This window comes from Oncorhynchus masou, chromosome 24 (genome assembly GCF_036934945.1).
Source record: "Oncorhynchus masou masou isolate Uvic2021 chromosome 24, UVic_Omas_1.1, whole genome shotgun sequence".
NCBI lineage: Eukaryota > Metazoa > Chordata > Actinopteri > Salmoniformes > Salmonidae > Oncorhynchus > Oncorhynchus masou.
Genome location: NC_088235.1, coordinates 107,627,003 through 107,639,126, shown reverse-complemented (window position 1 = coordinate 107,639,126; position 12,124 = coordinate 107,627,003). Strand labels below are relative to the sequence as shown.

General features: G+C 44.3%; 1 protein-coding gene across 1 annotated transcript in view; it reads right to left on the bottom strand.

Moving 5' to 3' along the window:
* The window catches only part of crb1 (crumbs cell polarity complex component 1), a 73,765-nt gene extending 62,021 nt beyond the window's left edge, over positions 1-11,744 (bottom strand). The window contains exon 1 of the mRNA XM_064936022.1: positions 11,622-11,744. Within this exon, the coding sequence (XP_064792094.1) occupies positions 11,622-11,703 (82 nt within the window). The 5' untranslated portion in view covers positions 11,704-11,744. The remainder of the gene's footprint in view (positions 1-11,621) is intronic.
* Positions 11,745-12,124: the final 380 nt, after the last annotated feature.

The window sequence follows — 12,124 nt, the reverse complement described above, 5'->3', positions numbered from 1 at the left end:
GGGAGAATCCCCTCGGGGTCGGTGGAGACCTCAGAAGAACTGAAGAGACGAGATAAAGCATCAGGCTTGGTGTTCTTTGAGCCCGGACGATAAGAAATAACGAACTCGAAACGAGCGAAAAACAGAGCCCAACGAGCCTGACGCGCATTAAGTCGTTTGGCTGAACGGATGTACTCAAGGTTCCTATGGTCAGTCCAAACGACAAAAGGAACGGTCGCCCCCTCCAACCACTGTCGCCATTCGCCTAGGGCTAAGCGGATGGCGAGCAGTTCGCGATTACCAACATCATAGTTACGTTCCGACGGCGATAAGCGATGAGAAAAAACGCGCAAGGATGGACCTTGCCGTCAGAGAGGGAGCGCTGAGAAAGAATGGCTCCCACGCCCACCTCTGACGCGTCAACCTCAACAACAAACTGTCTAGAGATGTCAGGTGTAACAAGAATAGGTGCGGATGTAAACGATTCTTGAGAAGATCAAAAGCTCCCTGGGCGGAAACAGACCACTTAAAGCACGTCTTAACAGAAGTAAGGGCTGTGAGGGGAGCTGCCACCTGACCGAAATTACGGATGAAACGACGATAGAAATTCGCGAAGCCAAGAAAGCGCTGCAGCTCGACGCGTGACTTAGGAACGGGCCAATCAATGACAGCCTGGACCTTAGCGGGATCCATCTTAATGCCCTCAGCGGAAATAACGGAACCGAGAAAAGGGACAGAGGAGGCATGAAAAGTGCACTTCTCAGCCTTCACATAAAGACAGTTCTCTAAAAGGCGCTGGAGGACGCGTCGCACGTGCTGAACATGAATCGGGAGAGACGGTGAAAAAATCAGGATATCGTCCATGTAAACGAAAACAAAAATGTTCAGCATGTCTCTCAGGACGTCATTAACTAGTGCCTGAAAGACAGCTGGAGCGTTAACGAGGCCGAAAGGAAGAACCCGGTATTCAAAGTGCCCTAAAGGAGTGTTAAACGCCGTCTTCCACTCGTCCCCCTCCCTGATGCGCATGAGATGGTAGGCGTTACGAAGGTCCAATTTGGTGAAAAACCTGGCTCCCTGCAGGATCTCGAAGGCTGAAGACATAAGAGGAAGCGGATAACGATTCTTAACTGTTATGTCATTCAGCCCTCGATAATCCACGCATGGGCGCAGGGACCCGTCCTTCTTCTGAACAAAAAAAAACCCCGCTCCGGCGGGAGAGGAGGAGGAGACTATGGTACCGGCGTCGAGCGATACAGACAAATAATCCTCGAGAGCCTTACGTTCGGGAGCCGACAGAGAGTATAATCTACCCCGGGGGAGTAGTTCCCGGAAGGAGATCAATACTACAGTCATACGACCGGTGTGGAGGGAGAGAAGTGGCCTTGGAACGACTGAACACCGTGCGCAGATCGTGATACTCCTCCGGCACCCCTGTCAAATCACCAGGCTCCTCCTGTGAAGAAGAGACAGAGGAAACAGGAGGGATAGCAGACATTAAACAGGTCACATGACAAGAAACATTCCAGGATAGGATAGTATTACTAGACCAATTAATAGAAGGGTTATGGCGAACTAGCCAGGGATGACCCAAAACAACAGGTGTAAAAGGTGAACGAAAAATTAAAAAAGAAATGGTTTCGCTATGATTACCAGAGACAGTGAGGGTTAAAGGCAGCGTTTCACGCTGAATCTTGGGGAGAGAACTACCATCTAAAGCGAACAAGGCCATGGGATCCCTTAACTGTCTGAGAGGAATGTCATGTTCCCGAGCCCAGGTCTCGTCCATAAAACAGCCCTCCGCCCCAGAGTCTATCAAGGCACTGCAGGAAGCAGATGAACCGGTCCAGCGGAGATGGACCGGAAAGGTAGTGCAGGATCTTGAAGGAGAGACCTGAGTAGTTGCGCTCACCAGTAGCCCTCCTCTTACTGATGAGCTCTGGCTTTTACTGGGCATGAGGTGACAAAATGACCAGCGGAGCCGCAGTAGAGACAGAGGCGGTTGGTGATTCTCCGTTCCTTCTCTTTGGCCGAGATGCGGATACCCCCCAGCTGCATAGGTTCAGCATCCGAGCCGGCGGAGGAGGGTGGCAGTGATGCAGCAGGTGGCAGTGATGCGGAGAGGGGGGCAACGGAGAACGCGAGCTCCTTTCCACGAGCTCGGCGACGACGATCAAACCGTCGCTCTATGCGAATAGCGAGAGCTATTAAGGAGTCTAGGCTGGAAGGAACCTCCCGGGAGAGAATCTCATCCTTAACCTCGGCGAGGAGACCCTCCAGAAAACGAGCGAGCAAAGCCGGCTCGTTCCAGTCACTAGAGGCAGCGAGAGTGCGAAACTCAATAGAATAATCCGTTATGGATCGATTCCCCTGACATAGGGAAGACAGGGCCCTGGAAGCCTCTTCCCCAAAAACAGAACGGTCAAAAACCCGTATCATCTCCTCCTTAAAGTCCTGATACTGGTTAATACACTCAGCCCTCGCCTCCCAGATTGCCGTGCCCCACTCACGCGCCCGTCCGGTAAGGAGAGAAATGACGTAGGCGATGCGAGCTGTGCTCCTGGAGTAAGTGTTGGGCTGGAGAGAAAACACCACATCACACTGAGTGAGGAATGAGCGGCACTCAGTGGGCTCCCCAGAGTAACACGGCGGGTTATTGATCCTGGGCTCCGGAGACTCGGAAACCCTGGAAGTGGGCGGTGGATCGAGGTGGAGTTGGTGAACCTGTCTTGTGAGGTCGGAGACTTGGGCGGCCAGGGTCTCAACGGCATGTCGAGCAGCAGACAATTCCTCCTCGTGTCTGCCTAGCATCGCTCCCTGGATCTCGACGGCGGAGTGAAAAGGGTCCGGAGCCGCTGGGTCCATTCTTGGTCAGATTCTTCTGTTATGTACTTGAGTGAAGACCCAAAAGCGGTTTAACAGAAACAGAGTTCTTTTAATGAAAAAACAGGAATGGCATAGATCCTCTTCCGACGTTGTCAATGGCACAATAGAATACCCGCAGAGAGGGCGACAAATGAAACATAAAGTCCCTCTGATGAATAGCTGGGTAGCGGCGACAGGCTGCAGGTCGCTCTGGGTCGGTGCGGGTCACAGAGGAACGGTGGTAGCTGATCACACGTAGCATATGATGAACTGGACACGGTGCAAACAAAAGATAGTTAGTAGTGTACAGGATGCACCTGCCAGGCAGACTCCGACAGGATAGGACTAGGAGGAAGCAAACGAGACGATAGCTTGCTTCTGGCATGAGAAACACAAACGAGAATCTGACACCGAAAGTAGCAGGAACAGAGAGAGAAATAGAGACCTAATCAGAGGGAAAAAAGGGAACAGGTGGGGAAAGGGTGAACGAGCTAGTTAGGGGAGATGAGGAACAGCTGGAGAAGGAGAGAAAGAGAAGGTAACCTAATAAGACCAGCAGAGAGAGACAGAGTGAAGAGAAAGGACAGGAACAGACATAATAAGACATGACATGCATTCTGATGAAGATCATCATAGGTAAGTGAATATTTATCATGCTATTTCTGACTTTTGTTGACTCCACAACATGGCGGATATCTGTATGGCTTGTTTTGTTGTCTGAGCGCTGTACTCAGATTATTGCATGCTGTGCTTTTTCGGTAAAGCTTTTTTGAAATCTGACACAGCGGTTGCATTAAGGAGAAGTGTATCTAAAGTTCCGTGCATAAAACTTGTATTTTCATCAACATTTATGATGAGTATTTCTGTAAATTGATGTGGCTCTCTGCAAAATTACCGGATGTTTTGGAACTACTAAACATAACGCGCCAATGTAAACTCAGATATTTGTGTTTTTCTGTGACTAGGTGCAGACCTAACATAATCATTTGGTGTGCTTTCGTCGTAAAGCCTTTTTGAAATCGGACACTGTGGTCATCTTTAAAATGGTGTAAAATACTTCTATGTTTGAGGAATTTAAATTATGAGATTTCTGTTGTTTTGAATTTGGCACCCTGCACTTTCAATGGCTATTGTCATATCGATCCCGTTAGAGGGATCTAAGCCATAATACGTTTTAAAGGATTTCTGTAGATCATGAGTTATTCTTTGTATGCTGTCAAATCCTCCCACATGTTTCTAGTTTGACAAGCTGTTTTCAACATCTGATATTTTTTTATTTGGTTGTCATATTGGCAGGTTTGCTAGCAACAAACTATTTAGCTAGCTTCGAGCCTCGTGCTGTTGTTGAGTATCCTGACTGTCACGCCCTGGCCTTAGTATTTTGTGTTTTCTATATTATTTTGGTCAGGCCAGGGTGTGACATGGGTGTTTTTTGTGTCTTGTCTTGTCTAGGGGTTTATTAGATTTATGGGGTTGTGTTTAGTAGAGTTGTCTAGGAAAGTCTATGGTTGCCTCGAGTGGTTCTCAATCAGAGGCAGGTGTTTATCGTTGTCTCTGATTTGGAACCATATTTAGGCAGCCATATTCTTTGGGTATTTCGTGGGTGATTGTTCCTGTCTCTGTGTTTGTTGCACCAGATAGGGCTGTTTCGGTTTTTCACATTTCTTGTTTTTGTGTATTGTTCATTTATCATCTTCCTCTCTTTCAACAGAAGAAAATCGTAACACTGACGAGAAGGCTAACTTTTCTAGCTAGGCCAGGCAAAATCGGGCATCATCAGCTCATTGTTGTGGATGTATCCAAATGAATTCCAATAGAAAAATAGCTAAACAAACGCAAATGCAGTTACTTTGCTGTTATTCTGACTGCAGAGGTTGTGACCGTGTTAGCCATAGCTAGATGGCTAGCTAGCAAACAAGGGATATAAAGAATGAACGAGCATAGTTACGGAACATAAAGTACCAACGACTGGGTCGTGTCCATAAATATCAAACCAATCGAACGAACGACTGGGTCATGTCTCTAGAAACCAAAAGATGACTAAGTATCTTATATACTAAGTAATCTTATATAAATGAAAATTTCAACAAAATGTTATTTCTACCGGTAAATGTGTGCTTTGTTTTCTTTGGCAATTGTGGTATAAACAAGATAAAGGCTTCCATTCTGTACATTACCTTGGAAAAATGAACTCTGCTGACTCGTCCATTATTTCCAAGGTAATGTACAGAACATCACTGTTTATCCTTTACTTAACCTGTAGTTGTTGGCTCTCTTCAAGAGTAAAAAATCATATTCCTGCTTAAGTTCTGAAATTGTATTTTCTTCTTTACCCTGTAAAAATGTTTAGGGCTTTTTCTAAGATAGGGATTTATTCATATTTTTCTTGAATTAAAATTTTGATTTAACTTTAGCAGAGTATGATATTATCATTCCCCTAATGTACCCCTTAAAATCATCCCAAATTATGTCGGGGTTCGGCTTTACTCTGTCCTCTATGTCTGCATTTGTAATGGTAAAGGCCTTTATTTTTTTCATTTAAGTATTTAATACATTTCGGGTCTTGAAGATGCACTCTGTTCATTCTCCATATTCTGCCATTTTGTGTGTTTCTGTTTTTGCACATGGGTGGAACATTCCAGACCCGGAGGGCCAAAGGTGTGCAGACTTTAGTTCCGGACGTGCACTAAAATGTCTGATTCAACTAATAGCAATTGATCTTCAGGGGGAAACTGAAATATGTCACAGCAGACTTATTCTGATATACTGTATATTATTCTCAAGGTGTCTTTCATACATTCTCTGTCTCTTTCACATTGTCGTACAAATGTCAGTACCACTAAAAAATGTTCTCGTGAGGATGAACTAGAGGGGATTCATATGTCTACTAATGTATTTTATTCTCTCAAAGAGTCAAGTTTTGCATTGTCACACATAGCAATTGTGTCCAATAGCGTATGACACAAAAGGCTCTCTCTCCTCCTATGAAAAGCGGCCTGCTCGCTCCCCATTCTCATCTCCGGTACAAGGACGTTTTGGAACTTAATAGCCTCACAAAGCATCACAGCTGGCCTCCATGGCAACCAATTCCACGGTTCTGTTTCTGCAGTCTCTCTATCGCCATGGCGACCGCAGGCAGACAGAAGTCAGTAATTTATCAATGCATTCATTCCTAGTAAAGCCTCGGTGCTGCTGTGCATCTACTTAATCGCACAGCACAGCAGAGATTAATGACACAACGTCTGCCAATCACAGCTATGTTTCTGTTCTGTTCATTAGTTTGGCTGTAAACATGTTGCCTCCCATACTAATTAGTGGATTAATCCATTCACGTGTTTGTCCAACACGTCTACCAGGGGAGAGAGGAATTAACCAAATGGCTCCTCCTAATGCCCGGCTTACTGGAATATAGAACATCCATTCAGATGAACTGGTATCATTTACACTGTAGATCAGATCAAGGATGGCCAATCCTTCTCCTGGAGAGATAATTTTTACGGTACCTCGGGTGTGTTAGAATAGGGATGGCGCAAAAGCCTTCCAACCCAGTAGCTCTCCAGGAGGACGTAGAGTATATTCTATAGCACCCATTTCAACCAGTAAACACTCATCTACTCATTCAAGGGTTTTTCTTTATTTTTTATTCCGATTGTTTGGGGCATCCGGGAAAAAGCTTGTCTGGAAAAGACAAGGTGAGCGCTACCATCAGTCCTGTGTCATGCCAACAGTAAAGCATCCTGAGACCATTCATGTGTGGGGTTGCTTCTCAGCCAAGGGAGTGGGCTCACTCACAATTTTGCCTAAGAACACCATGAATAAAGAATGGTACCAACACATCCTCCGAGAGCAACTTCTCCCAACCATCCAGGAACAGTTTGGTGATGAACAATGCCTTTTCCAGCATGATGGAGCACCTTTACATAAGTGGCCATAAGTGGCTAAGGGAACAAAACATTGATATTTTGGGTCCATGACCAGGAAACCCCCCAGATCTTAATCCCATTGAGAACTTGTGGTCAATCCTCAAAAGGCGTGTGGACAAACAAAACCCCACAAATTCTGACAAACTCCAAGCATTGGTTATGCAAGAATGGGCTGCCATCAGTCAGGATGTGGCCCAGAAGTTAATTGACAGCATAGTAGGGCGGATTGCAGAGGTCTTGAAAAAGAAGGGTCAACACTGCAAATATTGACTCTTTGCATCAACTTCATGTAATTGTCAATAAAAGCATTGGACACTTATGAAATACTTGTAATTATACTTCAGTATTCCATAGTAACCTCTGATAAAAATATCTAAAGACACTGAAGCAGCAAACTTTGTGGAAATTAATATGTGTCATTCTCAAAACTTTTGGCCACGACTGTACATACAGTATAAACAACACATCCCAAAGCAGAAAGGGGCTACATTTCTGTTATTGGACAAAATGCTAAACTCAAGTAAGCAAACAAACATTCACCAGATCCTACATGTTACCAAACACTCACTAGATCCTACATGTTACCAAACACTCACCAGATCCTACATGTTACCAAACACTCACCAGATCCTACATGTTACCAAACACTCACCAGATCCTACATGTTACCAAACACTCACCAGATCCTACATGTTACCAAACACTCACCAGATCCTACATGTTACCAAACAAACACCAGATCCTACATGTTACCAAATGAGGCAGAACATTCCTAAACATTACACCTGACAGAGAGATATACTTTAACAGAATAAAGATGAATCACTTCCGTCTCCTCATCCCTTAGATCAGTGGTCACCAATCTTTTTTGAGTCGAGATCACTTCCTCAGTTAAAATGCAAGCTTAGATCTACCATTCAAAAAAGAATAACACATAAATCTATGCAACATGATGCTATTAAAAACAGTACTGTATCAATGAGGTTTGTTCAGTAGGCTACAGGCACAAAACATTCTCACCGCATATTGGCTTTGCTTGAATTGTCCTGCCAATCCTTTGTCGTTTTTCTCAGACCATTTAAAAATATATACTTCAACATGTGAGGTAGGATATATGATCATATTGGTATTAGCTGTTGTATTATTTGTAACACACAGCTGAGTGAGTATAAATGTAAATAATTTGCTTTTAGTTTATTTTACTGGTCTGATGGAGAATGCCTGCATCTGATGGTCAGTCTCAGCAGAGGGAGAGGGCAGCAGACTGAAGGTTCACCTCTCAACGTCCCTCAGCTCTTCCTTGCCTCCGCTGACACTGACCCAAAAGGGACACCATCTTCCAGCTCTATGGCGAAACTCAAACTTCTGCCTCATGCATAAATTCATGTTGTTACTCCTATGACCGGAGAAAGTGAAATATTCCTTGATATTAAAAAAAGATCTATGCGGCTAATGGTAAGAACGCAAGCCTATCGATACCCTTTCCTACTCATTTCAGCAGCAGTGCTGGTTGTAGCGCAAGTGGAAGTAGGGAGAATGCACAGTTTATGGATTATAAAAAAGTGTTGAATAGAAAGTGGATAGTGCTGAGTAAAAACACGAACTCACTCATAAAAAAGCAGATCTTTGCTGTATTCATTGACAGTCGCTCTCTAGTCATGGTTTTCACATTTTTGAAATCTCACAGTATCAATTTAGATGTAGATGTTGTTTCCGCCTACTACGTTACTACAGACATGGTAATGTGAGCCATCCGATTGGCTAGCGGTAGGCATATAGTGCACTTGATTTGCTCCCCCCGGACCTGCCGGGAAGGCAGAGTTTCTACCTTTAGACATTTGAAATGGTTCAAAACATTTGTTTTATTTTACCTTTATTTAAGGCAAGTCAGTTAAGAACCTATTCTTATTTTCAATGATGGCCTAGGAACAGTGGGTTACCTGCCTTGTTCAGGGGCAGAACTACAGATTTTTACCTTGTCAGCTCAGGGATTTGATCTTGCAACCTTTCGGTTACAAGTCCAACACTCTAACGACTAGGCTACCTGACACCCAAAATGGCGTGCAGGGCAGCTGAATCGGGTGCAATTACTGCTAACAGCGCGTGATGAATAAGAAAACTAACTCTAGGATACGCACTAACGATGGATGATATCAACGACAAGGGTTTCCCAAACATGGCAACCCAAAGTTGCCGTAACCACCCAGCAGAATCAGATTATCAACAGTGGCAGGCCGTGTAATGGATGGAATGCGTGTAAGAAGGGACCCACAGCATTTAACACACAGAGGGGTGTGAAGTGCACACCTGTTTTCATTTTGGTTCATTCCAGCGGGCCTTTCTCAAAGCTGGATATGACCATATACGATGAATGGCCTGCCATGTTGTGGGTGTGCACTGCATGACGATTGTTTGAAGGTTTGGGATTTACAGAGTTCCATGTTACGCAGGTGACGCAACCATAATGGTATATCACATCAAGTTACACAGGAATGTATTGCGCCACAAATCTTAGCTTTCCAGTCCATTCGAACTACAGATATGTATTGGTAAAGTAGATCAGATCAGTCAAATTTCTGACTGGAAAGGTGAGTGACTGTCAAAATGGTCAAATCAGAACAATCAGTGACTGTCAAAATGGTCAAATCAGACCAATCACGGTGGTGGTGCAATCACACTTTCCACGTGGACAATGGCACAGCTTACTCATCCTCTCTCTCCTTAGTATCATTTGTGAAGGACAATCAATTTCACAGAGAGCCTCCAGATTTTCACTAGAGCAGCTTATGAGTGTCTAGACCTCATCTCAGCATGACCCTGGTTGGGGGTTGGTGTCCAGGTGGGCTGGGGAAGGTCTGGGGAGAATATCGGGTGTCCAGCCATATGTCCACTATCATGGACTATCAGCTGGAAGTACGTAGATCCAAGGCAGATCAGACACGGGATCATCCAGTGTGCATTACCAGGGCGCACACACACACACACACACACGCACGCACGCACACACACACACACACACACACACACACGCACACACACACGATCCCCACTGGGCAAAAACTGGATGAAACCACGTCATTCCAACAACAAAAAATGAATGTGAAATTCAATGTTTTTTTTCACCCAACATTTAACCTAAATCCAATGACATTGTGAAATTTGTTTATGATTTTACATTGCATTCATGTTAGTTGATAACTCAACCAAATGTAAACTAAGAACTAGACGTTGAACTGACATCCCATTGGGGGACACACACCGTCAAGGCTGCCAACTGCAGCCAAACATCCTGGCCTTGCCAACACCAACAGGTTGTTGACGGAGATGCCTTTTAAGCAATCAATTAATCAGGAAATACTTTTTTGAAAACAGAATAACTGTCGCATGGCATTCATTTAAGAAACCACAGTCCCTTTATAAGACCAAGAGGTCTTCCTGTGAGGCATATCAGTACCTTAAGATTCAACCAAAAGCCTGTTGACTAATGGTGCATTTAAAACGTAGCGCCAGCCAACCAAACATCCCCTCCCACAGCATGTAAGGCCTCTTTCATATGCTAATGGCGGTATATCTCTTTGTTCAGTGCTATCTCTTGTAGAAAGGCCCTTTCATTTTTGCAGCACATGTGGAGGGGAGATCTGACCGGCCTCTCTTTCACAGACTGACTGATGCACACACAGGCTGGTGTGTTTGCTTGTTTCAGTGGTGATAACAGAACAATCGTGCACGAGCACACACACACAAGCGCTCACATGCACACACAGACTCACACACAGACCCACGCACAGACTCAAACACACTCTTAGGAGTATTGGAGACATAGAATATGCCCGCCCCCCGTGGGGGCTTACGCTGCACCTCATTGTTGGGTCTGTCTTTGTGTGCTCTTTTAGCGTCAGAGCTCCTTACAGAATGTGCCATGAACACTGGGAGATAGCAGTGATGTCACCCCTCACATTTCCAATTGAAATTCAAGGCATGCCAGTTAGAATCACTATATCCAATCAGAAACAAGTCTACTGATCAGCTACTTAACAATAGTTGTTGTGACACATGCAGCTCAGGGGTTAGAGAGTAGAGAATGCCCCTGATCAGAGAAAGGGCAGGTATGCCAACAGCAAATACTTTTAAGATCTCCTACACACTTACAGCTGAGGGCATCATTTCTGTAAGGACAATTAAAAAACATAGATATCCTACATGTAAATCGATACTTTTTCATGCCTATATAAGCCGGTTATAGGACTGTTATTAACACCCATTAAAAATAAAAACAAATGGCTCACACTGCTGCAGGGTAGCCTAGTGGTTGGACTAGTAACCGGAAGGTTGCAAGTTCAAATCCCCTGAGCTGACAAGGTACAAATCTATCGTTCTGCCCCAGAACAGGCAGTTAACCCACTGTTCCTCGGCCGTTATTGAAAATAAGAATTTGTTCTTAACTGACTTGCCGAGTTAAATAAAGGTAAAATAAATAGAAAATTAGATATTGTTGGCTACTACAGTGATGGATTCATAAACACTTTCAGACGATCTATAGAGCACGAGGATGATCTGATCAGCATTATTTTCAGAAGAAACGCAGCAGCAGTAATTGTGCGCTATACAAAACATTTTATATAACTTAACCTGTTTAGCACGACAAGTAGTGGCAAGGAGTGGAATGATAGCTATACAGACGGGTACACAGACTAGGGTGACAACACAATGAGGACACCTGCAAAATCAATAAACCCAAACACCAGATGAAACTTTATACTTCAGCCGATGTCTTCTAAAAAACTACGAAATGAGAATTGAACAGTTATCAACTGATATAACCAAAAAATACATAATAAAAGTACCCTTACTCACCATCTATCCCTTTGGTTAGTGCACCATAGATTACCAAGGCGCAAACAAGTGAATGAAACCTAGTAGATCCCAATAAATCCATATTCGTGATAGAAAATCATCCTGCTCGCTCTGTGTGAAGCATGTTGGTTGGCTCTCTCTCTGATGTGCTGCCTGCGCTTGTTGTGAACTCAAGTGCCACTATTCCTGAGCTCGGCTCACCAATCACTTGATGCGCCCTTGTCCCCTGACGCACCAATGGGCTCTCTCTGCGGTCAGCTCTTCAGATGATCCTCAATCAAACGTGAACGCTATAAAAAGGCCGCCTGGGAAGCGGATTGCTGGTGTTTGTTCAATATAGCACCAGAAGCCTAAGGGAGATGGTCTGTCAGTGTTGAAATACTGTAATATAAATGTAAGTGGATGGGAAGGAGGAAATGTATGTATTTCATACATAATGAGATTGGCTCTTTCAGGCTCCAGCACCGCATTGAATAGCCTAATCACGAGGGAAGATGTAGCCT